The following is an 18983-nucleotide window of genomic DNA, read 5'->3' as shown; positions in this document are numbered from 1 at the left end:
TTGATAAGCAAGGATTCGAGATATGGGCTTCCCTGCAGGGAGTTTTATTGTATTTGGGCTAGAACAAGAAGTATTCAAAGAGCAGAAGGAGAAAGAATAACAGGAATGAATGGGAGATCACAAATAATACTTTGGCTTCAAAACACCCAGGATGGATGCTGTGATACCAAGTCAGACTTAACAATGTTATTTTTTTTAGTTGGCTAAATAGAGCTGTTTGAAATTCTAAGGACGGAACTCAGTCTTTTTAGTCAAATCTATTTAGCTTGTGTTCAGCAATTCCCTTTCCCCTCTCATTCATCTAATCCCCAGGTATACCAGCTTTAGAAGGCATTATTAGGAATGCCCCAATCTAGTTAGCACTCCCTCCCTCAGTGCTGATGTAGCAGCTCTACCCAGACATTTATAACTTCAGATACTGAATTCCATTGAGTCATCTTTCATGGTGTTTTTGCTTTCTTGTGTATTTCTTTTATGCTGAATGCATAGGGAAATTAGGCATTTTTGAGCAAAAATCTGTGCTGATAATGCCAATCAAATGTATGTATTCAAGGCAACACACAATGTTAACTTCCTTCAAGGAGCATTCTTTTAATATTGTGCTGTCAGGGAGCCTTAATGGCATCCCAGGCACAGTGTGAAATGTGCTACAACCAAGGTAGTTGTTTGTGCATTTATTTAATCAAATCCTATATCAAGAAAAAAAGTTAAAAATTGCATAATACAGAGTCAGCATTAAACATATTTAAAGCATTGATGTAATATAAACATTACACAATGGAAATGTTTAAGACATTTAAATCTGCTCATCAAAAGACAGACCTCCAAATGAGAGTAACTACTTAGCTATAACTGCACAGAAACTTGGAATGTTTTCAGAATCAGCATGGATGATAAAGCATGACATTGACAACTAAGCCAAATCAATCAATCAATCAATTGCCTGGTAGACAATATATATCAACTGTGGGATTTGTGCCAAAGTTGTGCATTGAGAGCACAAACTAGGGTGGACTTGACCATGGATAGTTGTTACTAGTATTCATGAAATTTCAAGCTTTAGCTTCAAAAGATATCCAGCATCTAAAATATAGATATTTTATAGCAGCAATGGCTCAGAGCAATAATCAGTTGACCAAAATAATTCTCTTACCAGTTTCATTCTTTCACATCTGGTACAGAAACTATCCAGAATTTTCTGAGCCACTGGAGAAAACCCAAAATGTATTTCTTGAGCAGTCATAGCTCCATGGGACTTATGAAATGAACAGAGATAACTAAGATGGGTGACCACTCTTAAAAGAAACGAGGAATTGACTCCATCTTCAAACTACAGGTACTTCTCAATTTATGACCAGAATTTCTCTTGCTAGGCAAGGCATGTGTTAAGTGAGTCACACCCAGTTTTACGATTTTTTTGCCAGCAAATCACTGCATTTGTTAAGTGAATCACGTGATTGTTAATCAAATCCAGCTTCCCCCATTGACTCTGCTTGTTGAAAGTCACTTGAGAAAATGGCAAATGGCGATCAAATGACCCTGGGACTTTGCAACCATTATAAATACATGCCGGTTGCCAAGCACCTATCTTTGATCATGTGGGGAGGCTGCAATTGTTGTAAGCGTGAGGACCAGTCATAAGTCCCTTTTTTCAGTGCCGTTTCAACTTAGAAGAGCCACTGAACAAATGATTGCAATCAACCATAAAGGTAGTCCTCAACTTACAATTGTTTGTGTGAGCTTAGGACCACATCACCTACTTCTCTGGAGACGTTGTTTGACTCCACTCAGAATGCATGAATGAGCCAGGCTGAGCAAGGAGTGAAAGAATACGTGGAAGACAAAAGAAGCACAGATAGAAGTGGCTGATTAAAGTCCAGAATCTTCAAAACCGATTCACATTCAATCAGGCCCCTTGGTACATTGGATGCCTCAACAGATTTTGTACTAAAAGCTGCCTTCAAGCTGGCAGTGGAGAGTGAGTGATTTTATCCTCCGAGAGCTTTGCAAGCTTATCTCAGCAGTCTCCAACTTAAGATTTACCGGAAGAGTTGATAACAAACCCTGAACTATTCAGCCCCCGCTGCCACAAATACAATAACCTGGGTTGGAAACTAAGATTGCTCATTAAGAACCGCGTTGCTTGGTTTATGACAGAAAATGGCTTTCCACGGGCTAAATTCAATGGCTCTTTTGAGGTTTCAGGAGAAATATAATGCTAGTAGATGAGGCTTTGACAAGAAAAAAAATATTCCAGACTTTGTTTCCTCTTTCATTGGAAATCTGGATGGAGTCATTTGCAATTTTTCACATACACACACCCATGCTCTGTTCGGAAAGTCTCAACCTTTAAGATTCTACCTGCACATAATTGTGAATATCATTTTCTTTAACACTTTCATGAAAAATGCTGAATTCTGGTCTGGCTATTTGTATATCTGCAGAAGTCTTTCACCCTCCCATCCTCTCATTGCTATAGCCTTAAACTCCAAAGCAAAATAACGGTAACCTCTGCGGGTTACTTGTTTGTTTCTTGATTCCCTCGGTGTACATTTGAACTATGTGATGTTCCTTTTCTGGGGAAGGGAAGAGTTTTCCTTCTGTACCAAGGTTCTTTTATGTTTTGATATCTGAAGAACGTCTAACCTAAGACCCATCTTAATAATAGGTGCTCGGTTCATAATAGGTTCTTGCTTCCTTTATGCAAGCTCTTGCTTTGATTTGAGGGATACTGAATATTAGTCAGAAAGGCACCCCATGCCAGACTATTCAGGCAGTAATTATTAGTCTTCCTGCATAAAATGAAGGTGACAAAACAGAGAGATATATATTGTCACCTGCATATCTTTCTTTCTGCCTTAGAGCAACAGCAACTGAATTTTCCATTGATTACCATGACAAAGGCTGACGCTTTCGGTGTCCTGCAGGTCTCTTTCTGATTGTAACAAGCTAGGACCTGCAGTTCGTAGGGGTGGAGGGAAAACAAGCCGCATTTCCCCTTTTAATGAAACCACTCTAAAAGTGCTTGGATTCACAGTTGCCATTGGCTCCTGCAGTGCTCCCTCATGACCACTAGGGGCTGCTGTTGAACTTCCAAAGAAAAACACGGGAGTAGCAATAATAATAATAATACTAATAGTACTAATAACAATAATAGGAGGAACAATTGACCGATCAGATCATTCTGGTGTCAATAGAGCTTTTCTTGTAGCCATCTCAGGTACAAATAATTGTTTCAGAAATCATGTCACAATTGGCTGCGTGTCATGCCCGAAGAGGAGTAATTCTGAAATATTACTGGCAGTGTCTGTTTTGCTTAAAAAATATATCTGGGTGTTTGGAAGGGTTGTATTGTCTCCGTGGATAAAATGTATCTTTCCCAAACAAATGAATGCAGGATTTTAATTAATTTCAAAGTGCCTCCCATGACGTCTTTTTAAAAAGTCTAATATAATAATACCATGATTTAAACTTGCATGATAAAGCCGACAAGCTGTTTTGAGAGCTTAGCTGGTGTTCAGACTTATCTTTAATCTGTACCTTATTGTGTTTACAGGAGACAAATAACATCAGTCTTTTTTTTTCATTTTTCTCCCCCCACTCCCAAAGCTTTCCTCAGTGTGTGATTTAATCTGGGGATATATTAAGGATTGCCTTCTATTTTGTGGATTTTTGTGTCCTTACTGGTGCAATGGGCTTGAGGGTTTTTAATTTTAAATTCGGGCTTTCAAAATATCACAAGGAAAATTAAAATAACATTGAAAAAAGACTTGAATATGTAAGCTGAAGAAAAGAGAAATGGCTATTAACCTGATGTACAGTGCAATGATGTTCGAAGCTTCAGGGTTTTTTTTTAAACCCCAGTAATTACTGTTTAGTAACTACTATGCCATGGTGTTTTAAGAATCTGATTTCTGATTGGGCTGAGACTGAAACCAGCAAGGCAGACATTTCACATATTTAAATCAGGTGAATATTGAAAAATTAACTTACAGCAATTTGATGGAGCATTTTATGCAGTAGAAGACAAAGCCATAATTATCATTTTTTTAAAAAAACGCTCTTTCAAATACGGCAGTGTAAAATAAATTTTCTAATAAACAATTTTGTTTTGGCTTCCACTAGTCATGTTCTGCTGGCAGGGCACTTAGGAGTGGTTGAAAGGATTGCAATAGAACCTTTTACATAAGGCCTGTCAAACTGGCGGCCCACGGGCTGTATACGTCATGCGCAGGTCATGTCCACCCCGGCTCCACAAAGGCAAAAAAGTCACGATACCATCATGATCTGGCCCATGACGTGATTGAGTTTGACACCCGTGTTCTTCATGAACTATTCAATTCAACTATTACAAAGTCTGCTCTACTATTATTGTTAATCTTCTCATCACTCCTTATCACCCATCCTCTTCCACTTGTGACTGTATGACGGTAACTTTGTCTCTTGTGTCATTATGATTTTTTTATATTGACTGTTTCCTAGTATGATTTGATTGCCTGTTATACCCTATGACTATCATTAAGTGTTGTACCTTATGATTCTTGACGAATGTATCTTTTCTTTTATGTATACTGAGAGTATTTGCACCTAGTCAAATTCCCTGTGTGTCCAACCACACTTGGCCAATAAAGAATTCTATTCTATTCTATTCTATTCTATTCTATTCTATTCTATTCTATTCTATTCTATTCTATTCTACATGAAGACTTAGGGCCATGTCAAAACAGTTCCAGTCTTCTGTGGTCAACAGCTGGGCCGATGCACGTCAAGACAGAATGGAACAACTCACCATGGTCAAGTTGCCGTGGCCAACTCCCCACAGGACAGCTTACCATGGCCAATTTGCCATAGGATAACTTGCTGAGGGACAATTCAACAATTCAATTTGATTATTTAAGATAGTTAAAAATTCTTTTAATTTTTGTCATTCACATTTCATTTCATTTTGTCTCTCCTTTGGCCTTATTTCTTTAATGATTCTGTTCACTGTTTCTTCAATGTTAGTGCTCTTGTCCCACAGCAAATTTTCCCATGGCAAGTTGGCCACGGGGAGTTGGCCGAGGCGAGTTGTCATAGACCCACATCAAGGACAGTGGCAATATTAACTCATCCTTAAGTTTAAGATTTGGTTCATCTCTTTTGAAGCTCCTGAGCTTCGGGATTCTGACAGGACCTTTTAGATGAATGTTGGATGGGCTTAAAAGCAGTGACATTGTTATAAATTCTGTTTTTTAACTTGTCTTTTGGCAGGACAAGAGCCAGTTCAAGTAGTCCTTGATTCATGACCACCATTGTGACCAGAATTTCTCGTTGCCAAGTAAGTCACGCCTGATCTTATGACCTCTTTTGCCATGGTCGTTAAGTGAATCACTGCAGTTGCCAGCTGACTCCTGCGGTCATTAAGCAAATCTGGCTTCCCCTGTTGATCTTGCTTGTTGGAAGCTGACCGGGAAGATGGCAAATGGCAATCAGGTGACCTCAGGGTGCTGTAACAGTCGTAAGCACTTGCTGGTTGCCAAGGACCTGAATTTTGATCATGTGACCATGGGAATGCTCTGACAATTGTAAGCATGAGGACTGGTCATAAGTCACTGTTTTCAGTGGCCCTTTTAATGGTTGTTAAATGTATGTTGAGGACTACCCCAGGGGTGGGCTGCTGCAGGTTTGCAGGGGTTTGGGAGAGCACCTAGCTAAGATTCTGTGCAGTTCAGAGAACCCCCAAATCCCACTTCTGGCTCTGCCCCGCCCATCCCGTCCCTCCTTGACCGTCCCAGGAGTCCCCACACGGCCCATTTTGGATGCAGGTAAGTGCAGGGCGAAAAAATGGGCCTCCTGGACATTCAGGAAGATCAGAAACAGGCCCATTTCTGGCTTCCAGAGAGCCTCCAGAGCCTGGGGAGGCCGTTTTTTGCCCTCCCGGAGGCTCGAGGAAAGCCTATGGAGCCCGGGGAGGGCAAAAACTTCCCCCCGCTGCAGTGCAGGAGGCCGACTAGGCCACACCCACCAGGCCATGACCACCCAGCAACCGAGCAGAGAAACTTTTGCTAAAATTTTTGAAGCCCACCCCTATGCAAAGCCTGAGGTTGTTTGGGGTTTTAATTGCTTCCCCGCTTCCTTTTGTGTGAAGTAATAAGGAGGAGATTTTGGATAGATTGAACCTGTTCTCAGTTCCCCAAGGTTGGGAAATGTTAAAAAAAATAAGCAAATCCACTTCAAACTTCTTTGGAAAGTTTGGGGAATGGGAATGGAGTCATAACTATTTGGGTCTCTTGCAATCGACAAGATGAGAACAATGAAATATGTCATCAAGTTACCTTTGAAAATAGCCATATTAGAAGTGTGTTTCAGTTTGCAGAAAGATGCTGATGTTATTTGGAATCACATATGAGTTTCTGCATGAAACTCCCAGTTTACTGTAGATTCACCAAACAAAAAAAAAATCATAAATGAATAATGGAAAAAAATGTGCGTTGGAATCATAAAATTTTTTCCATTATTCATTATGATTCCTTTTTGTTTGGTTGAATCTGTAGTAATTTGGGAGTTTCATTTATTTTGAGAAAGAAATCCTTATATTTTCTTTGTCATAATATTTGATTAACCGTTATGCCAAGTACCATACAGAATGCCCCATCCATTCATGGATCAAATTATAATCTTAGCAAGAAGTAGAAAGTGACTGAAGTGCTAATTTTCTAGCTCGCAGTAATTCAGGAAGCAGACACTATACCCTCAAAAGAAGAGATGAAAACTATGCTCCTGGTGAGAGAAAATGTATAAGTCCAGCACTGTCTGTTTCAAAAGAAAGAAAGAAAGAAAGAAAGAAAGAAAGAAAGAAAGAAAGAAAGAAAGAAAGAAAGAAAGAAAGAAAGGTAGCTAAGTGCTTTTCTCCTTTTGATTCTATACACGAATCAGGGAAACTGGACATGAGCTAGCAACAGAATATGATTTAGAAAAAGATATCTATTTCCTTATAAGAGCATGTGTGTTTTCTGCTTTTAACATGTTAATAAGGTATAGTCTGCTTTTTTTAGGATGCATCTTGATTGCAGCTCTGCAAATATAAACAGTTCTTCCATTTAGAGTGTTTGCTATTTCTTAGCACATCACTTTGGCAAATGTTAGATTTGCACTTGCATAATCTTTGCATTGCCGAGGGCTGAACACTTGTCAGCCTGTGTGCATGCATGTATGTGTGTTTGTGTCTCTGTGGGTGCATGTGCCTGTGTCAATGAGTCACCCAAAATATCATGCCAACTCGAATACAACATACAATACATTCTGCTGTAAGACACATACCCACTTACACATTAGAATGCATGTATCCTAGAAAAGTATTTTTCATATTTCATACAGCAACTTCAATCTTGTAGTTTGTGTATTTAGTACAGTTTCAAACATGGAACTATATTTGGTTAGAAGAAAGAAAGAAAGCTAAAGTCCCTCTTTTATCTCCACGCAATTTGTGATGGAGAGAAGGAATAGACACCAATTGGGATAGAAATGTTAGACCTTGATGAGAAAAAAAATGAACTATTTTAACAAGATACACCGAAAAAAGGAGGGTAGATTTCTTCCATCAGCTGTTATTAGGGAAAAACCATTGTAGATTCATGGTAGTTGAATCCTGACTACATACGTAATAAGTGTTATAAAGCTGTGTGCTTCAAAAAGGTAGAAGTGATAAACCAGCCGAGCTGGGGTTTTTAGTTTCACTTCTCAGCCCCTACCTATCTTGTAACTTTGCAATGAAAGATTTGGAAATTGGAACCAATTACCATAATATGTGGTGGTTTGGTAAGAACATGTTCAACATCAGACAGTTAAAAGGTTTTATTGCTATTAGGAACATGTTAATGTCCTTGATAATGTCTTCAGTTGCTTTGTAATGTCTCTTGTTGAGGTATAGAATTCTTTTATCTTACTACATTATGCAGGAACTTAAATTCAAAAGATATTTGCGGGAACATTTAGAGGAGTGCATCAATCAGTTTCAAAGAAGAGAAAATGTTCTTAGAATAGCTTATAAAAGGATAACTGTCAGGTTTTGGGGGAGCTGAACAAAGGAACCAAGGTAAAAGGCATTTTACTGTAAAAGCACAGCACACAATTCAATAAATATTCCATATAAATATAAAGGAGAAGAAAGTTCATAATTATCCAATGACTTACATATAATTTATGTAATACTTTCAAAAACACTAAGCCAGAAGAGCATTTTTTAAAAATTATAGTGTTCTTTGCCCTTGGAGAAATTGTCAGCAAATGATATCGCTCTAAGGATGACTTGAATAAAATCCATAGGATCTTTACCATTATGATTTTGTTATAGTGTGGAGACAAAAATAATATCCTCAATAAATCATCTGAAGAAAATAAGACCCCATTGTCACCCCAGCTTGGCCTGGGTTTCTGTCTGCCTATCTGTCAGATGCAAACCACCAAAGCCACTCATGAATAACAAAAGTCAGTAACTTTAATGTCTACTACCTAGGTTACAAGAATCTGCCCAGATAGCTTGCCTTTCCCAGAGAATGACCAGATAAAGCAAGGGTCTTCAAACTTTGCAAGTTTAAGACTTGTGGACTTCAACTGCCAGAATTCCTGAGCTAACATGACTGGAGGAGAAATTCTGGGAGTTGAAGTCCAAAAGTCTTAAGGCTGTCAAGACCCCTGAGATAAAGCTTCATGGATCTTGGGGCAGCTCGAGCTTGTGCCACTTGCCGCTGTGCAAGGATTCCAAGTTAGGCCCTCGTTTATCCGCTCCTTCCAGCCTAGCTGGCAATTTCCCAACACTACTGACTAGTTCTTATGATGTCATTGGTTCTAGCACTCTTCCTTCCTTACTGCAAAGGAAAAAAGGAGTTAAGAATAGTACTATTGCTGTAATTATGGGCAAGAGAATCAGCAATGGAAGGTGGCATATGTGGACGGGATAGTCTTGGTGGCAAACCACTTGGTCCCTTTTTTAACCCTTTTCTACCAGCCACTGCTGCTTCCTTTTCTGCCTCCTTCACAATTCAACACTTTCCCCCCCATCTCTGTCTCCCACTATTAAAATTAATGTTGTTGTTTGCTTTCCTGGTTATTAGCTTCTAATCAAGGGATAGTATTTAATCCACAAAACTTGTAGGTCTTCCCTAACTATTCGAACTAGATCATATTTAATATTAAACACATCACTACGTTTAGGATACAGGATTTCACAGATCCAAATATAATCAGCCAGTGAGAAAAGGGCACTAATAATTTTTAGCATCCAGGTAGGGTGGGTGAAACGAAGCTCTTTCTCTCTTCTATGGTATGGAGGAGAAACTGGAATGGGGTTTGCTTTGGGTGCAGAGGAACCGATTTATCTAAAGCAAGTCTGTTTTTTTTCCCAGTGCAGGACATTTCCAAGTCTGGCTGAAGGCTTATATTCATCTGCTTGCATGCTTTTGATGCTTGTAATGATCAGGGGTCGCCTTCTCAAAACTGATATTATTTACATAGTTCTGGTTGCTTCATCACTGGAGGTTTTAAGAAGAGACTAGACAGCCACTTGTCTGAAATGGTATAGGGCCATGATGACAAACCTATGCACTAACACTGTCTCTGGGCACACAAGCTCCGCTGTGCATGGTCTTCAAGTCTCTGCTGCAGAGAGTAGGGCGCACACAGGGGTTGTGAGTGGGGGGCAGGGTGCATACACAGGTGGTCACGTGCAGGGGTGTGATTCAAATTTTTTAACAACCGGTTCTGTGGGCATGGCTTAGGTGGTGGATGTGGCTTGGTGGTCATGTTATTGGCTGGGTGTGGCCAACTCAATATCACTCACATCGAGGCACGTATCTCCTTGCCTGGCCTCTCATAACTGTGGGGATGCTACAACAGTCATAAGTGTGAAAAATGGTAAGTCACTTTTTTCAGTGCCACTGTAACTTTGAATGGTCACTCCACACAAGCAAAGTACCAGCAAAGGAAGGGAAAATAACTCCAGAGAAGTTCCTGAGACAGGAAGTCTAGTCGTGCCAAGAATGTAATAAGGGTTAATGGAGAGGCACTTTCTATAAGCAACACCAGAATGTTTCCTTCCTGCCCTCCTTACAGGATTAGGCCAGTAATTTCTTCTAACAACTGGTTCTCCAAACTGCTTAGAATGTTAACAACCGGTTCTAGCAAATAGGTGCGAACTGGTAGAATCCCACTCCTGGTTAGGCGTGCATGTGTGGGGTGCGGGGTGCATGTGCAGGGTGGGCGGGCATGTTGCATTTTGGCGATGAGCTCACACTTTGGGTACTTGGTGCCAAAAAGGTTAGGTCTCACTGGTATAGAGTTTACTGCTTGAGCAAGAGGTTGGACTAGAAGACCTCCAAGGCCGCTTTCAGCTCTATTCTGAATTCAACTGCATTTTAAAAAACATCAGGGTTTCATATCTGTTTGATCATAGCAATGAACTGCTCCATCAACCAAAACTGGCTTGGTTTTCTCAATGTAAACCTGTGATTATGTATGTATGTATGTATGTATGTATGTATGTATATATGTATGTATGTATGTATATTTCGTATTTTTTGACTGCCCACTTAAATCAGGAAGGGGCTCCAGGCAGTGTAAAGTACAATATATTCAGTGAAATAGTTTATCTATTTATTTCATTAGATTGCAATGTGACAATCCTTTCTTGGAATAATGCCTTTGAGTAAATGGGTAGAATTGCACATTTCTGTATTTATAACCCACTTTTTGTGACCTAACTCTTACAAGGAAAATTCACTGAAAACCAGACATTGTAAATATTTTGTTTAAAAGCACACACACCAGTTAATTAAAAACAACTAAAATAGCTGCTACAAAGATGCAATGAAGAATTAATAATATTAGTAATTGTTTTAAAGCAACAACATTAGCAGACCTCAATTAAATTTTGATGGTTTAGACTCTACAGGGAAAAAAAGTAAACAAAACCCAGATTAGCTAGTTAGCTTTATGTAATAGCTGAAAAGTAATATAAGCTGTTAAAGTATGAATAATAGTTTCAGGTGGTATAAAAGTCTATTCTTACTTAGAGTCTCATATTCTGTCCTAGTGGCAAATTTGTGGCAACATAAAATTATTCCCACACCATGTTTCTTCAGTCTTCTCCTATTTTTGGTCTTGAGGCCAAACGGATGTTATAGCACTGCCATGTTGTCTTCTCTACCCCAGTCTGCCTGAAATACAGATTTAAAAAATATGCATATTTTGGTGGTCTTTGTTGGCCTAACAAAATACTGCTCTAAATGGAATTCAGAGACTTTTTGACAGTGCTCTGGGAGATGTTAAGATTTTGTCCTGATTCATAGCCTCAATCCATTAAGTAAATTTATCTAATTTCGTTTTTATCTAGTATAGCATCTAAAATGTCTTCAACTTCATTAGCATCAAAGCTATTGTATTTCATTGTATTTCTTGTGTTTAACTACTAGGAACATGTATTTCATTTGAGACAGAGAAGGCTTCAAATACAAGGAGCCTTACGTTTTTAAAAAACGGAGGATGTTTGTTCTTTTCAGTTGTCTAAGAATAAGTTAATCTGTCAATTTGATTATCTCAGAACACTAATAATAAAAGTTACTGACCCCATGTTTGAATCAATTAAAATGCAGAAATATACCTGTCTATACATACAATTTTATCAAAGATATGCAATGTTAGGCAAGTAGAATACATTTTTACACATACATGCATGCAAACTGCATTTTTCATAAAAAATGGCTTTTGGGTACCCGTATTTTAATTGAGGAATCATAAAATTTGAAGAGCACAGATATTGAACGATAACAGTTTGTAGTGATCATATTAGATTGGTAGTATAAAATTATATAGGTTTGTATTAAAATATGAATCCAACTGATTTCTCCCCCACCAATAACAGTCTTATGGGAGAGTGTTGGATGTAACCTTCACAGCATCAGATAAAACCTAATTTGAATATCTGAACCCCCTTCTCTCATTCCATCTTAAAATTGCAAAATTAATGACTTCAGTATCAAGGCAGTGCTATTCCCTCCCTTTCCCTTTCCTAACATTGTTCCTGAAGAGAAGACAGAGAGATATCAGAAATCTTTGAATTGGTCTAAGAAAGGTGTTGCTCTAAGATGGAGGGTTTTTTTTTGTGGTTCTTATTTCTTTTGCTTTTTTAATTAACTGGAAATAATAATGTTTTCTTAGCTTTCATGTGGCAAATGAATATGTTAATATCAAACTAACATTTTACTTAATATTTCATTTTTTTTTTAGGAAGAATATGCTAGGGAAGAAATGCAAGGCTCTCATTTCCCCATTTTATACAAGCTTACTCAGAAATAATTACTACTGACTTCAATGTAGCTGCTTCTCAAGCACATATAGGATTGCAGCCATAGTAATTTTAGTTAGATATCTTTATTTCTCAATGTTTCCTCTCTTAGCCTGCAGGCATACTCCGAACCTCTCTTGTCTTTAAACACAATCAATTACCACACACCCATTGGAGGCAAACTTGAAGTGATTTTCTTTTTTTAAAAAATGTGATGGGGGAGGGAGTTTAATAAGTTATTGATACTCCCTCCATTTCAAGAAAGCAATAAATTTAGAGCCCGTAAGTTCATGAATTGTACACATCTGTACAGCTTCGGCAAATAAAGATTGTTACCATAGCAACCGCCACATCGTATGGAACATGCTTGTGAAACTCAGAGCTTCATATTAAGGGAATCTGTCTGCCCCCTCCCCCCCCCCACTGCACGGAACATGAAAATTTGTTTCTTGCGGCATCATTTTTCTGTGCCGTGTTTTTAGCATTTGTGTGTATCTTTAATTATAGCTCTTGCTCTGGCTCCTTTGTTCTAAATTACACTCTTAGCATTTGAATTTTGCATTGTGTAATTTTAAAATCAAAAGCATATAATCACACAGCTTTAATGATTATGGAAAAAATGCAGGCAACTCAGCAACAACCTTGTTCTCTTGTGAGTGGAGTCTGGCTGAGCATTCTCTGTGAAGAGCATCCCTTTCTTCTATTGCTCATATGATTCAAAGCTTTCATTTCCAACTCCTTTCTGGTTCTCGTGGCCTACTCTGTTCTCTCTGTCAAAACATAATGGGACTTCAGTGGGGAGAATCAGCCAACGTATTCTCTGTAAATACACGTCCCTTAAGGAAACAGGTACCATGAAAAGAAGTAGTGAGAAATAATCACTGATCTACGGTGTTTTAAATTTCCACTCTAATATAGATTATTGGTTCTTACTGTTGGTTTCTGTCTCTTGTTGCTTTTCTTTTATAAAGTCCACATTGTGAAAAGCAGAGACGGTTCGGCTAGGTAACCAGGCTTGGATCTGAATTCTTCTTAATCAATCAATCCCACCTTTGTGCCTTCTGAATGTGGCATTTAGTTCCTGGCATTTCTTACTAGTGTGGCTAGTGAGCATGATGGCCAAGAATCCTGGGTCTCTTAGACCAATAAATCTAGCAAGAAACAACTTGGTGCTTTTTCACTCCTGTGTGGATCTGTAAAGCTGTTGTAGAATCGGTGAGTGAGTAGATCAATAACAATGTTTGCAGAAGTTCTAGCTTTCATCCTCGGAGAAGCCTAACAAAAATAAAGCCCATCAGGCTTAAGCTTACATAGAACCCCAACCTGAACCTTTTACTTCATATTGTATAGACTCCTGATCTAAAACTGTATAGTAAAGTTTTGGTCACCACATTACCAAAAAAAAAAAAGATGTTGAGGCTTTGGAAAAAATGTAAAGAAGAGCAACTAAGACGATTAAGGACCCGGAGACAAAAACATATGAAGAATGGTTGCAAGAATTGGGTATGGCCAGTCTAGAGAAAAGAAGGACCGGGGGTGACATGATAGCAGTATTCTAGTACTTTAGGGACTGCCACAAAGAAGAGGGGGTCAACTTATTTTCCAAAGCACCAGAAGACAAGACAAGAAACAATGGATGGAAACTAATCAAGGAGAGAAGCAATCTGGAATTAAGGAAAAACTTCCTAAGAGTGAGGACAATTAACGAGTGGAGCAGCTTGACTTCAGAAGTTGTAGGTGCTTCATCATTGGAGGTTTTTAAGAAAAGACTGGAGAACCAGAAGAGCACTATTCTGATTGATCGATTGATTGAAGTTACACAATATAAGTCAAATGTAATTACAAACTTCACAAAAATAAAAAACTCAGATATTTCTCTAGCAGAAGTGCTATTTCCATCAGCTACTTTCAGAGGTGTTACTTCAGAGATTTTCTTCCTTCCTGCTGACCTCAATAAAATCCATATTGAACTTGCAGCTTCAGACTGGTCTAACTTTATGTAATCAGAACTCTTTCCAAGGATGGTTAGTTCCCTCCAGCTATTTTAATGAATTTAATGAATTTCTTCCTTGATAATTTGATTTTTCTGCTTGACTTATATAGCATTGAAGTACTTACTGAATCATCTTCTCAACAGTTCTCTACCTCCTTTAGCAAATCTCCAACTATTTTCCTCTATGTTGCCTGTGTAATTCCCTCTCTCAACTTGTGTTTAAACATTATCATGACAGCTGTGCTACGGTTCCACATACTTATAAACACACCTGGTTCATTGAAAGAAGTCTTTAGGTACTACAGCCAGGTTGCTAAAGCAGAATTGCCAACTAACTAAAGCAAAATACATGTTAGGTATAGACCCAACCTGTAACAAAATGTGATTTAACCAGCAACTAGGAGTCAATGCCTTATATGGTAAGGAAAAATTAAGGAGCGAAGCAGGTGTTAGCCTGTGAATGAGACCTTCTGCAGGGATAAGCAAAAATATAAGCTGGTTAAATTTTTTTGTTACTTCAAATAGAGTTGCATATGTTTATATAAAAGTCCCAGACCATTTTATAAAAAAGAAACACACACTAATCTTTGAAGTCTTTTTAAGATTTTTCATATTTTATTATTAGGATTGTTAGATCTCATATTGAGGTATTGGTTGGGATTTATTGTAGGTCAGAGCCACGAGCAAGTTGAATTAGATGTCATGGAAATGGGCAGCAGTTAACTTTTGCTGGGATTGATTGGGCCTTACATCTTTCTCTTATTTTGGTAAAACTTGCAATGAATTGAGAATCCTGCTGTTTTGTCCACATTGTGACACATTTTGTCTCACTGTAGAAGCATTATGTATATATTGTGACAAAGGGAGAAGGCATGGTCCTGGATGAGTGAAGGCCATTGCTACAGAAAGATATCTTTTAAAAACAGAATCAAAGCTAGGTAGTAAGGTTAATTTCCTTATCTCAGTTCTCCTGAAAATTGTGATTTTCAGCCATTACGTAAAGCCCCTATGAATATACTAAAAAAAAAGAGCTTTTGAATCGTGTTCATTTAAATTGTTGAAAACTATATGACATGATTTGGAGAACTGCAAACACGATAAATGAGTATAAGAACTGCATATCCAGTAAGTTTGAAACAGAATTTGCAAAAATCAATTTTTTTGCACTCATTAATATCTTACAGTTCTGTCTATAGACATTTCAGGTGTCCCAGAATAAAACATGTGTTCTCACTGATAATTCTCCATTCTTCACTCTACGATGGGAATTAACTAGTGATGATTTGCATATTAAATGATGCTTCCTAAACCTATAACTAAAATATCACTACCTGTAACCTCAAAAGCAATATTAATAGTACATTTAGAAACTTACAAGGCAGAAAAGTTTCAGTGTAGAATAGAAGCAAAGAAGTAGGAAAAAAACCTGTGAACAAGGAATGTCCCCTTAGGGGAAAAAACCCCTGTATAAATTAAAATTTATTAATAAATACAGATAAATAAATAAATAAATAAGAGACTTTAGCAGAGAAATTGCAAGATTCATTTTTCTCACCACGTACATGTATACATCTGAACTAGACTGTTGTTTTTCTGTATCATAATATATATGGGTATATGCATAATTTTGTATTTATTTTATCATGTTTATGTCACGTATATTGGAGGTGGTGACTCTCTGAGAGCTGTATTAAATGAAATTTCATTTTAATACATGCCAATTAGTGTACATTCAAAGTGACAATAAAGTTATTCTAAGTTCTAAGGTCAGAAGCCTAAGAAATCTGAAAATCAGAGGCAAACCAAAGAAAGGCAAGCTATAGGGACTACGATGAAGAGCTGTTATACCTGTGGGAAGTTGATCACTGTCTAGGAAAACAAGAAGTTGGTAAAACTATCCAAGAGGTGTTAACAGGTAAAACAGACAGTAAGTAACAGTTCTAGAAACTGAGGGAGTTTAAGAGAGAGATTCAGAATAACCCACTTTAATTCTGTGTGCTGTGAGAGGGAGCAGAGGGAAGTTTTGGCAACATTCAAGGTTCTAATATAGCTTACAATCATAGAGTCCCAATAGTCTCTGTGGGTCTCTGTTTTCTAACCTGGCCTATCTTGAAGGACTAACAGCAGGGGTGGATTGCTGGGGGTTCACAGGGGTCTGGGAAAGCCCCTAGCTAAGATTTTGTGCAGTTCAAAGAACCCCCAAATTCCACTCCTGGCTGACCCTGCCCACCACACGCCACCCCACTTCTCCCAGGAATCCCCACATGGCCCATTTTGGATGCAGGTAAGTGCAAGGTGCATGCGGAGGCTTGGGGAGGACGAAAAACAGGCCTCCCGGAAGTTTGGGAAGCCTGGAAATGGGCCCATTTCTGGCTTCCAGAGAGCCTCCAGAGCCCAGGGAGGTCGTTTTCACCCTCCTGGAGGTTTGAGGAAAGCCTGGGGAGGGCAAAAATGCCCCTTCTGCCGTGGCGCAGGAGGCTGACTAGACCACACCCACCATGGCTATGCCCACTCAGCAACCGGGCAGAGAGCACCCCCCTGGCTAACAACCACTGGGGTCAATTTTATCCACAAAGGTCAGGAAGGCTACCCAGAAATAGCATCTCACAGGAATGGAGAGGATTGATTGGAGAGAGACAGCCCAATTGGGAGGAGGAATCAAGCAGGGGATCAGTACAGAATCTTTCCAGGGACACAAGAGGGCAAGGTCTGAACCCCTCCCACCCCGAATTCTGTTGAACCTTATCTAATGTTTCCTGGGCAAACTGCAAGTCTGAGAAGATTGCTGTGAAATAGGCTTGAGCAATCAAGTAGCTAATCTACATGAGTGAGTCTGTTTGTTCATGCCTGACAGGGTAAAAGTTCATGGAAAGAGCATAATTGGGTTGAGAGGCACAGGAAATCAGTGAACATTGGTGTACCTATCTGTGATGGAAAATATACTAGGTTGGAGTAAACTTTCTCACAGGCGCATATGGCATTATTAGGAAGGTACCCATAAGGATGATACTTGTATAGACTCTCAATGACATTGCATGTTTGATAATAGGAATGCTAAGGCATTTATACCAGGAGCTAATCCCAGGCATCCATTTGTGGCTGGTTGGTAACTGGAAAGGAAGGCATGGAAAGAAGAAGAGAAAAACACAAGTCCCCCTAAGAGCACTAATTAAGCTGTAAGAGGAGGAGGAAAGAGGATTGTTAAATAATTCTTCCTTTGCACTCTGACCTATTGGTTAAGATGCTGAGCTTGTCGATCAGAAAGGTCGGTAGTTCAACGGTTTGAATCCCTAGTGCCGTGTAATGGAGTGAGCTCCCATTACTTGTCCCAGCTTCTGCCAACCTAGCAGTTTGAAAGCATGTAAAAATGCAAGTAGAAAAATAGGGACCACCTTTGGTGGGAAGGTAAGAGCTTTCCATGTGCCTTTGACGTTTAGTCATGCTGGCCACATGACCACGGAGACATCTTTGGACAGTGATGGCTCTTCAGCTTTGTAACGGAGATGAGCACTGCCCCCTAGAGTCGGGAATTAGCACATATATGTAGGGGAACCTTTACCTTTTAAATCTTGCAAAGATAAGGAATGAAAGACAAGTAGATAAGACTAAGAGGAGGCCCATGGATCAGAAGAGGAAATAAACATTGGGTTGTGATAAGGTCTCCACAGTGAAAAATTGCAGAGTAACCTTTAGTGAGGCTAAAAATAAGTGAATAGAAAAGCATATTTTTGTTAAAACCTACCACCATCACCACCAGAACTGGTGTAGAGGAATATACAAGAAATGTTGGGAATGGTTTTAGTCCCACAAGAATATATACTTATGTATTTATCACATTTAGGTATCACCTGTCTCATGATCTTAGTGGCTCTGGGTGGTTTACAAGTAAAGATCATAAACCATATGAGAGATACAATTAAAAGTAGACTTAAAACAACATAAGAACAAGGAAAAGGTAAATTAAAAGTTGGAAGCAAGGCACCATTTAGAATTGCGTCAATGAGGTTACCACATGAAAACCCTTAGGCAGTACATAAGGGCTGTTGTTGAACCCCAAATCATTTGCTAAATCAGCTTTACTGCTTGAGTGACAGTAGAAGTGAAGGTCCCATAGGTCATATCAGAATAGCTAAATATAAGACATAAGGGATAATTTCCCAGAGAAAAGTATCCTTTTCCAATTCCTTTTTCACAAATTACTATAAATATTCTAGGTCCTTTATCTCGAGACTACAAAAGGCCATCAATATACTTTAGTAATCTATGATTATGCAACACCTTATCCAGAAGCATACCTCTAAGGAATAGAAGAATGAAAATGATGGCTACAAAGCTAACTCAGGTCTTTAGTAGAGTAGGAATATCCCGTGAGATTTTTGTCAGATCAAGGGTCACATTTTCAGTCTTCTTTATTCAAACATTTATAAGAGGTCTTAGGCATAGTGGGAATTTATAGAGTACTTGCCCTTATCACTTGCAGACAGGAGGAGCAACAGAACAATTAAACCAGATGTTAAAAATATGCTTTAAAAATATACAGTTGAAGTTTCAATGTGTTAGGTTGTGTGATTGTCCAACCTGTTATTTACATACAGAGGGGTTACTTAGCCATCCGCTGGGTTGAGTATATCTGAGCTTTTCTATGGAAAATGAGTCAGGGGAATTTTAGAT

The 18983-nt window shown here is 38.7% G+C and overlaps 1 protein-coding gene across 2 annotated transcripts in view; it reads left to right on the top strand.

Annotated features, from left to right (window-relative positions):
- The window catches only part of RWDD3 (RWD domain containing 3), a 69341-nt gene extending 55154 nt beyond the window's left edge, over positions 1-14187 (top strand). Inside the window, exons 4-5 of one of the 2 annotated variants that reach the window (XM_087930188.1) lie at positions 5251-5317; positions 12262-14187. In XM_087930188.1, coding sequence (XP_087786314.1) covers positions 5251-5278 — 28 coding nt within the window. In that variant the 3' untranslated portion in view covers positions 5279-5317; positions 12262-14187. Of the gene's footprint in view, positions 1-5250; positions 5318-6699; positions 6972-12261 lie in introns of those variants that run through there. The other variant, XM_087930189.1, reaches the window with a different exon arrangement.
- Positions 14188-18983: the final 4796 nt, after the last annotated feature.

Source organism: Pseudonaja textilis, chromosome 3, assembly GCF_049901715.1.
Source record: "Pseudonaja textilis isolate UNSWEBS1 chromosome 3, rPseTex1.2, whole genome shotgun sequence".
In the NCBI taxonomy this organism is placed as follows: Eukaryota; Metazoa; Chordata; class Lepidosauria; order Squamata; family Elapidae; genus Pseudonaja; species Pseudonaja textilis.
The sequence above is the reverse complement of the archived record's forward strand: the minus strand, read 5'-3'. Positions and strand labels throughout refer to the sequence as shown.